Source organism: Diabrotica virgifera, chromosome 10 (genome assembly GCF_917563875.1).
Source record: "Diabrotica virgifera virgifera chromosome 10, PGI_DIABVI_V3a".
NCBI classification, from domain to species: domain Eukaryota; kingdom Metazoa; phylum Arthropoda; class Insecta; order Coleoptera; family Chrysomelidae; genus Diabrotica; species Diabrotica virgifera.
Genome location: NC_065452.1, coordinates 12,607,437 through 12,623,528, shown reverse-complemented (window position 1 = coordinate 12,623,528; position 16,092 = coordinate 12,607,437). Strand labels below are relative to the sequence as shown.

General features: G+C 33.3%; 1 protein-coding gene across 2 annotated transcripts in view; it reads right to left on the bottom strand.

The window, feature by feature from the left end:
- Window positions 1-3,819: 3,819 nt before the first annotated feature.
- LOC114329556 (QRFP-like peptide receptor) overlaps window positions 3,820-16,092 on the bottom strand; it is a 205,880-nt gene continuing 193,607 nt past the window's right edge. For both annotated transcript variants that reach the window (XM_028278701.2, XM_028278703.2), the window contains exons 6-7: window positions 12,263-12,541; window positions 3,820-7,016 (exon numbers count right to left, since the gene is read on the bottom strand). In XM_028278701.2, coding sequence (XP_028134502.1) covers window positions 6,833-7,016; window positions 12,263-12,541 — 463 coding nt within the window. In that variant the 3' untranslated portion in view covers window positions 3,820-6,832. The remainder of the gene's footprint in view (window positions 7,017-12,262; window positions 12,542-16,092) is intronic.

Sequence of the window (16,092 nt, the reverse complement as noted above, 5' to 3'; positions counted from 1 at the left end):
TGTGTAAACTAAAAATAATTCGATCAAAATCAGAATTTGATATCATTCCGTAAAGCAAATCTTCAATACTTACGATGTCTTGTTCAATAAAAAATAAATTTGATCTATGAAATTGTAACCTTTCCCGGATCATTGACACACTGGCTCTATGTAAAATATTTTGGAGTCTTCTGCTTGAGTATGCTGGTCGTAACCTCAAGCCTTTTGGTATTAAATTGTTGTCTCTACATCGTCTTAAAAATTTAATTGAATTTTGACAGTGTGCCAATTTCTCGTACAAAGTTTCCAATCTCCTAAAATTTTGACAAACGCTAGGCCCATACCGGTTTCTTAATGTTGTTCTGAAGCTATTTTCTTGTGGCATTTTTATCGGAATGGGACGTTTCATCGCCGCCGGTTCATCGCCGCCGTTTCGATGCCGCCGGTTCATCGCCAGTCCATTTCATCGCCGGCCGTTTCATCGCCGGCCGTTTCATCGCCAGTTAGTCAGTTGATCTTGTATTATGGGAGATGATACGAAACGACGTTAAATTAGTTCAAAACTTATGACAAATAAATAGATAAAAAATATTATTATATTAATTTACTGTTCTATTTCTACTTCCCCTAAATTTGATACTAAACAATATTTAATTTGTAGTGTTAAATTATATTTTATATTATAAAAGTTTAAAAGTGTATTAAAAGATTAAGTATGGCAACGGGAATGGTCGTATCTCGCATTTCATAAAATTCCTAATTAATACTAAAAATAAATAATAAATGTAACTGTCGAAAATTGGTCGAAAATTCGGAAATATATCAGTTAGCGATTAACTGACTGGCGATGAACCGGCGGCATCGAAACGGCCGGCGATGAATCGGCCGGCGATGAACTGGCGGCATCGAAACGGCGGAGATGAACTGGCGGCGATGAAACGTCCTAGACCCCATTTTTATAATCAAGTATATTCAAATGGGAAATAAGCCACAATTTTACCTAAAAATGATTTTATTAACGTTTCGACGCCCAAGTCGGGTGTCGTCAAAATACAAAATAATACTAAATAAACAAAAATGTTGTTGCTTAGTAAAAAATTCTTCTAATAATTTATTTAATCTGACTCAGTTATATCGGCAATTCAGACACGTATTATACATTTTAAAGTAGACGACTTTAAAATGATATTGCCAATATTGATGAGTTGCGTTCCTGGGACGACTTTACTAAAAGATAGTTCATTCGATTACATGAAATCAATCCCAACTCAAGAATATCCGCCACAAAAAATCATAGCATGTGATCTGTCTTTAAAAAGACAACCAAATGCAACGGTGGCACTGAAATTCTCGCGTTAGAGATTCCATAGTAAATCACGAGGGAAAAAAAAACATAAACTTTCAGTTTATGTTTCACCTTTGTCGGTTAAGGTGGAACCGAAGTACCTATTTATACGGAATATTTTTTGTGAGTTTTTGTTTTACTCAATTAAAGTGTACTGATATAAAATATGTATTAGAGCCTTCTTTAGTGGGTTGTTATGTGCGATTTAATGTACGGTTTAATGTGCGGTAGTATGTAATAAATAGTAACAAATGCCGATCAACTGCAGAACATGGTACTGCTACAAGTTCGTCCGTGTTCTACACTTCGTAGGGAAGAGATTCTACAAGCGATTTGGTAACTTGCTTTGGTTTATTAATTTTTAATTAATTACCACTGTTTCCTATATAGATTATGCTATTCCCTAAGCGTCTATTGATTGGTTGTACATTGTATAGTACCTACAGGGCCCAGACTAATATATCCACGATATATCTTTTAAACGAATAGAGATTTTCAAATGGGACAAAAACTGATCTATTCCATTTCTCATATATTGTAATATGGCGTTGAAAAATGATCCCCTAAATATTCACCCCTTTTTTTTATAATTTTGGATGTGGGCTTCCATCGTCTATTCAACAAATTAAAAATAAATTGCGTTCGTAAGTAATCAAGAAAATATCAGTTAACTTTTTATTTTTATTAAATTAATCAAGACAGTCATAAAGCTTAAACGAACAATAAAATTAAATGTAATAAAAACAATTGAATCAAAAAAACAAAAAAAAATACCAATTGACTAATTAATATTATGTAAATTAGATGTTCGAATTGAAGTCGCCCTGCTGGGACACACATTTTGAATCGTGCCTGAAGATTTCGAAGATTTTCGGCTTTTCTCATTTTCACAAAAATGTTTTGATTGAAGAAAAAACTTCAGTTAGAAAAATGTCTCTATTATACTATGATACGTGCTTCTACGAACTCCGTTTTGTTAAATTTTTGGTACCAATTTCATTTTTTGAAAAGACTTTTTTCTTTTCAAAATTTGGGCTTCTTATGGGCATATATTATTATCTACCAAATGAAGATCTTCTCCATAAATCAGTATCATATCAAAATTATCAATAAAGCGTATCGAAATGTTATACACAATTATAACACGTAGGTATAATAATTATCACTGGTCTAATACTTTTATTCCAAACGTCAAGAATAATAATAATTGTTGATCTGACAGGTCAAATCATGGTAATCTGGATTAAGGGCAATATCCAAGACGTAAAATAACCGCAAAAAGTTTTCAAATATTGTGACTTTAATACAATAAGCATCAAAATTAACACACCACCTTAAAAATGGGAAATATTTGATGTCTCGTATTTCCTAAACCTGTTGTCCGATTTGAGTGATTTTTAAGGATCGTTTAAACACAGCGATAAATCAAACAACTTATCAAGGTCAATCGAGTTGTTGCAACTTATCATTGTGTGTAAACGGTGCATCGCACAACTTATCAAAGTTGGAGTTGGGTTGAAGCTGGTATCGCATTGAATCGCAGCGTCTAAACAGCGTTTCAACTTGTCATCACAACTAGTTGCTGTGACTTGTCGTTGTGTTTAAACGACGCTTTATACATAGTATATTATAGCTTTATTCTTCAAGAATATCGATGTAATAATATAATTGCTAAGCAGGTAAGTGTCATTGTATACCGGGTGTAACAATGATAGTGTGTTTTTTCCTCAAAGTTTGGAACACTTTGTGGAATATTCTAGCGTATATAAAATATTGAAATTGAAACTCAACTGTAGCCTTAGTCTTTCTTAACATTTTGATCTTTGATTAATTCGCTTATGTTAGATAATAAAAAAGTTAGGTACTTTAACAACTAGCAATGTTATTCATCAATACAGGGTGTTCCTAAATAAGTGCGACAAACTTTAAGGAGTAATTTTGCATGAAAAAATAATGACCGTTTGCTTTATAAACATATGTCCGCAAATGCTTTGTTTCCGAGATACGGAATTTTTTCTTACAAACTGACGATTTTTTTATTGCTCTAAAACTGGTTGAGATATGCAAATGAAGTTTGGTAGGTTTTAAGAGGTAGTTATTGCGCATTTTTTGACATACAATTAAGAATTTTATATTCACCATTGGCGTGCATACGGGATGTATCTAAAATGTTTATACCCGTATGCACACCAATGGTGAATATAAAATTCTTAATTGTACGTCAAAAAATGCGCAATAACTACCTCTTAACATCTACCAAATTTCATTTGCATGTCTCAACCAGTTTTAGAGCAATAAAAAAATCGTCAGTTTGTAAGAAAAAATTTAACATCCCGTATCTCGGAAACAAAGCATTTGTGGACATATGTTTATAAAGCAAACGGTCTTTATTTTTTCATGCAGAATTACTCCTTAAAGTTTGTCGCACTTATTTAGAAACACCCTGTATTAATGATCAACATGGCTATTTGTTAAAGTACCTAACTTTTTTATTATCTAACATAAGCGAATTAATCAAACAGCAAAATGTTAAGAAAGCCTAAGGCTACAGTTAATTGACGCAAAAAGAAGAATGTACGTAATTTATTTAATCCAAAATACATTTTACTGCTGTCGGAAAGCATAAAAAATGTATATTTGAGAAATAAACATTGCTTTTCGCCTAAATTCAATATTCAGGCTACCACCCACCTACCTCTTGGAAGTTTGAACATTGAATTTAAGCGAAAAGAAATGATTATTTGTGAAATAGCCATTTTTTTCTGTTTTCTGACAGCAGTAAAATGTATTTTGAATTAAATTAATTACATACATTCTTCTTTTTGTCTCAATGAATTTAATTAAAAACAATTTTTTTCAACACCTGGTATAAATAATTATATTAGTGTTTATATTGTTGAATTTAGAGTTGAATAACCTTTCAAATGAGCCCATACGGCCCCTATTCTCATTAAAAATAAATCATCGAATACTTCATCACGCCTAAATGGATGACGTCACTAATAAGATATATATTATGTCAAAAAATCATAATTTAAAATTAAAAATCGACTTGTTTCAGGATTTTTCCTTAAAGTCGCCGGCTTACGAAATAACGAATTTATTCCTTTCATTTGTACCATACTGTACCTACCTATTAATCATAAATATTAACGTTTTACAATAAAAATTACTAAATTTAATTAATAAATATTGTTGTAAAAAAAATTTAATTTGGGATAAATAAATAAAATAACGATTAAGCTATTTGACCGATCGCTTTGACATTTTGAGCGTATGTATTTTAAACACCATAATAAGATCTAAAATTACATGCAATATGAAGGTTCTAATTTTGTTTTTAAAAAAGTTATTAACATTTATGGTAAACCGAAATATCTGACATAAGTTTCTTACTTTCTAATTTTGTTTCAAATGTTTCACTTTTTTCTGATAATCGAAAAAAGCAAAAATTTACGGTTTTTGACCTTAATTTGTTAATAACTAATTAAAACAAAACATCGACTGCAGAAAACATATGTTTTTGTTATAGGCAAAATAACGCAAAAGATGGAAAACATAATAAGTTGTGAGATAAAAAGAGATGAAACAGTAGAGGTGGGAAATTTAGCGATAGAAACCTATAAATTTACTTTATATTGGAACAGATTTATATTGATTGACTCCTATAAATTGACCTATAAATTTACTTTATATTGATTGTTCCCCACCTTTAGATGTATCGGACGAGTTTGGCAACTACCACTCTGATAGTGACAGTTTTAGTTGACATACTCCTCTGATACGTCTAAAGATAGGAAACAATCAATATAATGTAAATTTATATTTCTCTATCGCTAAATTTCCTACCTCTACTAGTTTCATCTCTTTTTATCTCACAACTTAATATGTTTTCCATCTTTTGCGTTATTTTGCCAGTTATTAGCGCGCTCATCACTGTATATTAACACATTGAGTGCCACGCTTTAACTGGGGTACTACTCTCAGAGGCCATTGACATCCACGGCCATGAAAGTTAGTCATACGTGTATATCAAAAATGAGCGACGTGGCCCCTGGCAAAATACCTGTGTCTCTCATATATGAGCGACGTGGCACACAATGTGTTAAATATCAAGGTATATCACCTTGGAATTGTCCTGTTATCTGATCTAGCACCTACTAATACTATCGGTTTACAGCGTTCTCCGACGCCTTCCGACTCCTAACTGCCATTCTTCTTTATTTAACCATAGACCTGGAGGGATTTCTCTTTCCTCTAATTCTTTTTCAATTCCCTCCCTCCAGCTTCTTCTCAGACTTCCTTTTTTCCTTCTCCCTTGTGGTGTCCACACCAGAATCTGTTTAGGGATTCTCTGTACATGGCCGTACCATATTAGTTATTTTGTTTTTATGTCATCAATTATTATATGTGTGTCTCCCATTATTCCTTGTATTCTCTCATTTGGTATCCGATCTCATCTTGATTTGCCTGCTGCTCTTCTCTAGAAGTCCATTTCTGTTACTAGTAACATATTCTCTGTTCTTTGTTTTGATGGCCAAACTTCACTGCCATATGTGATTACACTTTTAAGTATGGTATTGTATATGAGCTGTTTGCTCGTTTTAGATATTGTTCGATCCCACAGAATGCCATTCATCATGGATATGGCTTTCCTCTCTTGTCTGTTTCTGTCTTTTATAGCAGCATCGAGTGTTCCATCTTGAGTTACCTTCATGCCCGGTACTTGTATTCATCACAGTGTTTAATTTCTATCTCATCGTCTAATGTAATGGGACTGCTTTGTCCCTCCAATGCACATGGCTTCAGTTTTCTTAATGTTGACTTCGAGGCCCCATTTGTTATATTCTTCTATTAGTTTCCTCATCATGTAATTTAAGTCAGTGTCATGATCCTGAGCAATCAGAATTAGGTTTTCAGCGAAACATAAAGTGTATAGTGTTGTCTCGTCATTGAGAGGGATTTCCATGTCATTACATTTTTTTCCACAGCTTCAGTGCTTGTTCCAGATAAATTTTGAAAAGGGTAGGCGAAATACAGCAACCCTGCTTCAATCCTTTCGTGACCTTAAATCCCTCAGACATCCTTGATCCAGTTTTAATTTTTGCACTCGTTCCATTATATACAGACTTTGGACTGCTTTGATAAGACCATGTTTAATGTTGGATTGCTGTAGGGTTGACCATAATTTGCTGAGGGGAACATTGTCATATGTTTTAGCACCAAAGATAATAAATTAATAAGAAATAAGCACCGAGCTCTGATGAAATTCTACTTATACATGAAATTCATCAGTCTTCTATTCCTATCTAATTGAAAAGAGTTTGATCAGCAATACGTATTTCATTCAAGACAACGAAAATCACATTTAAAAAAACATAAACTTTAGAAATTGTGACTTCTCATTTGTATCATTTTATCAATATCTAATAATTTGATCACCTACTGTACAATTTAATATTTGGTACTGCTGGAACATATAGCATGTTAAACAGTAGTCCCTATTAGTCACTTCAGCGAAGTAGTTCGTGTAACAACACTTTTCATTGATCCTCTGGCCGACATGTGCCGAAGGCTGTAGCTGCTGGTTCTTTCGTGCATTCTTCTTCTTTCATACTTTAAGCACAAGGCTTGGACAAAACTTTCTCTGAAACTCTTCGACATGAATCCGTAAATAATGGGATTGATGCAACTGTAACAAAAAACAGAGGCAGTAAGAGAGAAAGTAGGAAACCACAATAGGGAACTTGCATAAATTTTTAAATATTAAAATAATATTAAAAAACATAAGGTAAGATGATCTTAAAACGCTTGCATGCAAAAAAACAAATATTTTTAACCCATACGTTTATTACGAGGCTTTGAAAATGCTATGAAATTCAAATTTCTTAGTAGGCGCTTGAACGTCCATCTATTGGTCTGACGTCATGGACCACAAGTAAGCGGGCTACGCTACACTCGACAAAAACGCGATTACAAAAACACCTTACAAAGGCACACAAACACCATCCTAAAAGTGCAGTAGAAAGAACGACATTACCACGGAATCTAGGAGGAAGAGGACTTATGGATATAGGTGAGCAATTAGATAAACAAATTGCTAATTTAAGAACTTATTTTCAGATGTAAGCTGAGATATCTACTCTACATCACGCTATTTGCGCAGTAGATGTCACAACACCGACTAAACTGAGGGAACCAGAAATGCGTATAAACCACCTCACTAAAGACGAAAAAATGCGCACCTGGATGGGTAAACCTCTGCACGGGCGACATCCTAATGAGGTCAGCCAAAACTATGTCGACAATACAGCGTCGAACTATTGGTTGACATCAAGAAATATGTTCAGGATCAGGTTATACCAACCAGAAATTACCTGAAAAATATCATCAAAGACCCTCAAGTTCAAAACCACAGATGCCGATATGGATGTCAAGCCCAAGAAACCATCCAACACCTTACAGGGGGCTGCCAGGCATTTGCTGCAACTGAATACAAGGAACAGCATGACGCAGTGGGAAAAATCCTTCATCAAGAGATAGCCATCAAGCTGGAACTTCTCCAAACGGACCATCTCCTGTATTATCAATACGTCCCTGAGAGTATGCTTGAGGATGGCAACTACAAGCTATACTGGGACCGCATTGTGCTCACAGACCAAACAGTCGCACATAATAGACCAGATCTCGTACTAGTTAATAAATTAACAAGACAAACAACACTAATTGATGTGGCGATACCTAACAATAATAATCTACGTAGTAAATTTACTGAAAAGATCGCCAAGTACAGAGATCTGGAAATTCAAATACGAAGACAATGGAGAATGCAAAGTACCCAGACGATACCGATTATTATGTCTACTACTGGAGTCATTCCGAAGACCCTCCTTGAAAGCATAAAAAAGCTGGGTCTGGTATATATATATATATATATATATATATATATATATATATATTATACATTATATATATTATACATACATATTATACATATATATATATATATATATATATATATATATATAATGGATTTCTACGGCTGTCGCCGCCTCTCCATACCCAGCTTCCAATTTTTTCTATCGTAACATATATCTTCATCTAATTGCCTCGAATCCATTGCCTCCTGAATATTGTCCCTCCAGCTTCTCCGTGGTCGTCCTCTTCTTCTTCCCTCCGGTGGGACCCACTCTAATATTTTTCTCGGCCAGCGAGTCTCATTCATTCTTTGAACGTGACCGAACCATGTCAGCTGTCTCTTTCAATATCGTCTATTATAGTTTTTTCCACCTTCATACGTTCTCTAATTGTTTCATTTCTTACATGTTGTAATTTCGAAACCTGACAACTTCTCCTCAAAAAGTCCATTTCTGTACTAAGTAGCTTCCTTTTATTTCTTGCACTTATGTCCCAAACTTCTGCACCGTAGATTGTAGCGCTCTTCATTATACTTTCATATATTCTTCTCTTTGTTTCCTTCCTGATATCTTTGTCCCATAAAATTGAATTGAGGGAACTAGTGATGCTTCTACCTTTATTGATCCTGTGTTGTATTTCATCTTCACTATTTCCTCTTTGTTAAATATAGCTCCCAAATATTTGCATTGTTTCACACCAACAATATGTCCTTGTTCCAATGGTAGGTTTTCAATGTCTTCGTTTCCCACTATGAGGTATTCTGACATCCATATTTATTACTAATCCTGCCTGTTGGTAATGCTCATTTAGCTTCCGTATCATATAGCTTAAGTCATCTTGATCTTAGGCTATAACAACTTGGTCGTCCGCAAAGTATAATGTAAATAGGGAGTCGTCCCCCACTTTCAGTCCATCGGTTTTACTGCTTTTGTCCACCTCTGTAAGGATTGGTCAAGGTATATTTTAAAGAGAGTGGGAGATAGCCAACATCCTTGTCGGAGGCCTTTTGAAGTATTAAATGCCTCAGTGAAATTTTTGCCGTTTTTGATTCTGGTGTTAGTGGTCTCATACAACATTCTAGTTGCTTGTATGAGTTTTCCATCGATACCGATGTCTTTCATTGAATTCCATAGTTCTATTATGGGGACACTATCATAGGCTTTTTCTAGGTCGATAAGAGCGATGTGGGTTTCCTGATTTCTTTGTATTCTTTTTTCTAGTGCTATTTTTAAAGTGAAGAGATTGTCTACCGTTGAACGTCCCGCACGAAAACCAGCTTGTTCTTCATCTTGCTTTCCTTGAATTTCTTGTTCTATTTCATTTCTTAATAGCCTGGAGTACAATCTTCCAATGGTGCTGATGACTGCGATTCCCCTATAATTTTTGGGGTTATTTTTAGGTTCTTTCTTATGTATGGGAGTAATATGTGATGTTAGCCATTCATCTGGTACTTTTTCTCCATTCAGGCATCTTTCGAAAAGATTTTTAAGCATATCCCATAGTTTGGGTGGTCCATATTTTATTAATTCAGAATTAATCCCTCCAGCTCCGGGTGCTTTCCGGGAATTCATAGTTTTAATAGCTTCTTCCACTTTGGTTTTATCTAGTTCTATTTCGAGTTCACTCTGTATGTCATTCTCTTTTTCTTGTATTCTTGTTATGTATTGTGGTCGTTTTTCTACCAATAATTCCTTAAAATGTTGTTCCCACTCGGCATCAGATATACTCTTACTTGTGTGCCCACCTTTATGTGATATTCTGACATTCTTTATCATCTTCCATGCTTCTGAACTCCTAGTTCCTCCTAATTGCTGATCTATGTATTCACATTTTTTGATCCAGGTTGCGTTTTTCTTTTAATCACTTCTCTTTTTACTTCTCTATTTAGGTCCCTGTATTGTTGTTGAATCTCAACGTTTTCCTGATTTTGTAGACGTTGTAGGTGAAGTTGTTTTTTCTTCTCTATTTTCTTCTCGATATCTTTATCCCACCATTCAGGTTTTTTCCGTTTTCTAAGTTTCCTAATGCTTCTTGTGCTGCTTGTTTTATGCATGTTTTTATGTGATTATATTCTTCTTCGGTTGTTCTTTGTTCTTGATTTAGTTTCTGTTCAAGTCTGTTACGGTACAGATATTGTGTACTTTCATGTTGTAAGCTGTTAATATTATATTTTTCTCAGTGGCGTAACAAACTCCGTCGGGGCCCCCATGCAGAATTGGAAATGGGGGCCCCTTTAAAAAATTACTAAATGCGACATGTGTTACAAATACCTATATGTCGTTACAGCCCAGTAAATGAACGTAAAATATAGCAATACCGTGTAATTTTTCAGTGTAACCACCGAAGTGGTCAACTCAAGACTTTTCGAGTTATTTATGAGTAAAAATGTTTATTGTTCAACAAACAAAACACGTTTTTAGGCCATTTTTCGCAAATAGTTCAAAGAGTAAGTATTTGATCGAAAAGAATATTGTTAGCAAAAATGTAGCTTATAAAAAATTGCAACAAAAATGAAGTTTATCGACCCAGTGAAAGAAAAATTGTAGCTAATGAAAAGTTTTTCTTATACGTCAAATTCCAAGTCGAATATTTTAACGTGAAATAACCAAAATATGAAATACTTTTCGTGGAAAACTCATTACAACTTTTTTAAAGTGTTTAAAAGAAAACTTTATTTTTATTTTGTTACAAAAGTTTCTAGCATCAAACCTAAGCCAGTTACCCTCAAAATACTGTTAATCCCATTTTTTGGTAAAAGAATTGTGAAAATCTCCCCCTAATTTAGCACCCCAAATGAAACTATTCATTATCGCTTTACAAATTACTTAACTTTTTTATATAATCTGTAAATTTCACAGGTTCAAAGTGCTTATTTTTGAAAGGGTTCTAGTTTTTTAACAAATTCAAAACATCACGTTTTTTGCCCCCGAAAATATGTTTTTAGCATTTTTTGGCCATCTTAAACAAAAAAGATCTTTTTTCTCAAAAGTTTTCGAGTTTTAAGCGATTTAAAATTATTATTTTTGAGGTTGTCAAGTGCCCAAATTGAAGTTGAAACATTCAATTTCAAGATTCTGATGAGTAATCGGGTCATATTTTAATTTAGACCGTTGTTTTAATTGCTAATTATGCGCGTCCTCTCGACCCTTAATTCCCACGGCGGCGCGTCGCACTATGTGGTGCGTATCGCGTTATATTTATGATTGGCGTATTTAATCAGCACATTGGCAATAATTAATTGAATAAATAAATAAATTATTTAAGAAAACTATGTTCATAATATATAAAATTTTAATAAATCTCAAGTATTTGTTGGGAATTTTTCGCGCATTATAATTATAAGTTCGTATAATATGCATACATGCGACAGAGACGCATCATAAAGTTACGACGCCCGACGATTAACAATTAAAAACAACGGTGTATATTGACATAAGCTGCGATTAATCGTTAGAATCTTTTCAACACTCATAATAATTTACACATGAGCCTTTTGAAGCCTAGAAAATGCGTATGCGTATTTTCGCATTTTTCACATTTTAAATCGCCTATAACTCGATACCCGAAAACTATTAACTTTTGAGAGACGAGAGACCTTTTTTTGTTTTTTTGTTTAAAATCACCCAAAAAAACCTAAATCATACATTTTTTTGGGGCAAAAAGATAATTTTGAATTTATTTAAAAAAATATGTTTCCTATTTAAAAAAATGTACAACCTGTCAGCAGTCTGGAATGGGTGTAGTGCAACTTATTTTCATTAGGGAGTTGAGATTCATCTATTAGCTGAGATATGTACCGATTTTTAATAAAGCACACTTGAAAAAGCGGCTCGCACATATTTATAAGTTGAGCCAAACATAGTACCTACACAATTGCAAAACACTATATTCTGAATTTAATCGCGGTCCGCACAAAACTAGCCTACGGTCCGGATGCGGACCGCGGTCTGCTAATTGGTGACCCCTGATATAGAGCATGAGCAGTAATTTAAAAGAGCTAATGTAAATTATATATCGCACCTGTTAAAGTATGCCATTAAGGAGAAAGCATTTGACATATATTTTAAAGTTCCAAACTTCATAAACGGTAGGACTCCATAGGCTGTCAGAACATTATCGATCAACATGGGAGTCCAGCAGATTGCAAAAAGCACTACCACTGTTACCAACATGCAGATTACTTGTTTCACCATAGTAGTGTCATCTCTGGCGTTTTTGGCTCGTTTGACTGAGTTCATGTGGAGAGTTTCGATCAATTTGGCGTTTTGGCATATATGTTTTTCGGACGTACGGTTTAATCTGAAAGATATACATAAAAATATACAGGGTGGGCCAGTGAAAACAGTTCACCTCGATATTTGGCAGTATTTATTAGATTTTAAGAAAATGAGGAGATAGGTCGATGTTTGTTCTAAAGGGGATACATTTTTACGATACATACATCTGTCATTTGTCAACTCCCTTCCTTCTACTTCCCCACCCCTTGTTTTTAAATAGGGAATATACCATGTGCGGCACATCATTAGAAAGGCATTTACGTGGAGTATTCAGACATAATGATTGTTCACGAGTTTTTTTTTCGATATTTGCACCGTTTTTGCAAAAATAATCTTAATTCATTTAAAGTAGGAGACCGAGGTTGGTTGTTACAAATTTGGCTAAAAGAATAATATAACAAAAACTATTTTTAAGAAATGTATTTCAAATAAATCAAACAAAAGTTTAACACTTCTTTTACTTATTAAAGAACTGAAATAAAACTTAAACACTATTGAGTTAGACAAAAAGTGTAAAATATATGCTGACGACAAACGTAACAACCAACCCCAAAAGCATGGTTTGTAAAAAATGCTGAATAATTTTAACAAAACTATATTTATTGAGCAACTATATAATAAAAAAGAAACATAATATACTGATGCATTTACACGTCACAAGAATATTTAATATCATTATGTATTACCAAAGATATTAATACTTACTTTGGCACATTAAATTTTATTCGGAGGCATGAAAACACATAACCACACTCTACGGGATTATACGATGGACTGGCGCTGTATCGTTTGGATATATTATAGGTAACAGACATGCGCGAAATTCTTCAGACTTGTTATGGAGTCAACGACTATTCGTAAGTAATAAAAGCGTCTGTAACAACCTTCCCCTGTAACAACCTTCCCCTGTAACAACCAACCCCGGTCTGCCCTACAACACCTCTTAAAAATGAAACGTAACGCCTATGGTTTCCTAATATGTCATTTTTTCTGTCATATCAAAAAATGGATTAAAACAATTACTGCAAAAACAATAAATTAATTGTAATGTAAAGAAACTTAAATAAATTAGAAGTTATGATACATTAAACAATTTACTTAAATTAATATTGAATTAATTAATTAGATGTTCAAAATGGTGTCCATGACAGAAAAATTATATATTAGCAAACCATAGGCGTTACGTTATATTTGTAAGAGGTGTTGTATTTAAATGAACTAAGACTTTTTTTGCGCAGATGGTGCAAATATCGAAAAAAATCGTGGACAATCGTAATGTTTGAATACTCCATGTAAATGTGTTTCTAATGATGTGCTACACATGGTATATTCTCTATTTAAAAACAAGGGGTTGGGGAAGTGGAAGGGAAGGCGTTGACAAATGATAGATGTACCTATGTATCGTAAAAATGTGCCCCCCGCTAGAACAAAAATCGACATGTTTCCTTATTTCCTTAAAATCTAATAAATACTACCAAATATCGAAGTCGACTGTTTTCATTGGCCCACCAAATTAGATGGTTGTAGGATAACTATGATAACTCTTATATGTATATATTCTTTAGTGAGGTCTCTTTTTTGCCTTGCTCTATTCATTTGTTCATTCCACTGTAATCTAGGAGGTCCTATTTTCCTCCTTCGCACATGTCCATACCAGAGTAATATTCGTTTTCCTATTTCATCATGTAGTTTCTCCTTCACATTCATTAGTTCTCCAATTCGTTCATTTCTCACTTTGTCCATTTGTGTTAATCTGAAGCTTCTTATAGCCCGATCAAGGAATCCAAAATTTTACGAAAACCTCCAAATAATAAAGGAAGGATGAAAATTTGGGAATAGGTAGTTGAAATTGTCTATTATTATATAAGAAAAAGTTTACAATTCTACATCCCCTCCATTTTACAAAAATTGGAAAATACGGGGTGAAAAATTTTTTCTCTGGGGTGAAAAAATATACGTTCAAAATAAGTCTGGAATTGGATAAAATGACTAATTCTAAGTAACTTTTGCTCTATAGAGTTTTTTTACTTCGAGTATAAGTCAATACTTTTCGAGTTATTTGCGAGTGAATGTGATCATTTTAAACCAAAAAAAAAAAAATGTTTGTGGACGGTTTTTCGGAGATAACTCAAAAAGTAAGTATTTTAGCGAAAAAAATATTCTTAGTAAAAATATATAGCTTATAAAAAAAATTGAAAAAAAAAAAAACGGTGTACGCGTGAGGTCTGCAGACCCAGTATAAGCAGAGTTGTAGCTAATGAAAAGTAGGTTCTTCTTCGTCAAATGCCAAATCGAATATTTCAATGTGAAATAACCAAAAAAACGGAGCACATTTCGGGGAAAATTCATTACAACTTTTTTAAAGTGTTTAAAAAAAGGTTTATTTTTGTTTTTTTTTAAACTTCTAAGATTAAAAGTAAGTGAGTTATGCTCAAAATATTTTTGGTCCTTTTATTTTTTGGTAAAAAAATGGCGAAAATCATCCCTTAATTAGCTTCTCAAATAAAATTAATCGTTACGGCTTTACAAGTTACTTTACTTATGTATTGTTTATAAATATTATCTATAAGTTTCATTGGTTCAAAGTGCTCAGTTTTGAAAAAAATCGTAATTGTTTATGGAATTCACTTAAAAACAATTAGGAATACCAAAAATCTCAAAAAGTAATAAAATGTACGTTTTGCTTTTCTGAATATTTTTGATTTTTTGTTTTCTTGTTAGACAAAAATTGGTCATACTATGGCTGTTCAAAATTTGCCTAAACTCGTGATTAGTTACTCGTTTAAGCCATTTTAACTACAACTTTTTCAAAACGAAGCACTTTGAACTGATGAAACTTACAGATCATATAAATAATACATAGACAAAGTAACTTGTGAAGTGGTAATGTTAAAATTTATATGTGATGCTAATTAGAGGGTGATTTTCGCGATTTTTTTACCAAAAAATAAAAGGGACCAACAATATTTTGAGCATAACCCACTTACTTTTAATGTTAGAAGTTTTTTTTAAACAAAAATAAACCTTTTTTTAAACACTTTAAAAAAGTGTTTAAAAAGTTTTTCGCTAAAATACTTTCTTTTTGAGTTATCTTCGAAAAACCGTCCAAAAACATGTTTTATTTTGTTAAACATGAACATATTCACTCGCAAATAACTCGAAAAGTATTGACTTAGTGAAAAAACTCTATAGAAGAAAAGTTGTTTAGAATTAGTCATTTTATCCAATTCAGGTCTTATTTTGAATGTATTTTTTTCATCTTCGAGAGGGGGGTTTTCCCCTCCATTTTTGTAAAATGGAGGGCATGTAAAATTGTAAACTTTTTCTTATATAATAATAGACAATTTCAACTACATATTCCCAAATTTTCATCCTTCCTTTATTTTTTTTGGGGTCAGATTGTTCTTTGATCGGGCTAATATCCAAAACATCATTTCCATTGCATTTATTTTGTATTCCATTCTTTCATTTGTTACCCACCTCTCTGAGCCATACAGTGAGCAGCTTTCTCCTATGGTCTTAAAGATTTTATGTTTAGTTTTTCTTGTAATGTCTTCTCCAAGTCGTCTGCGA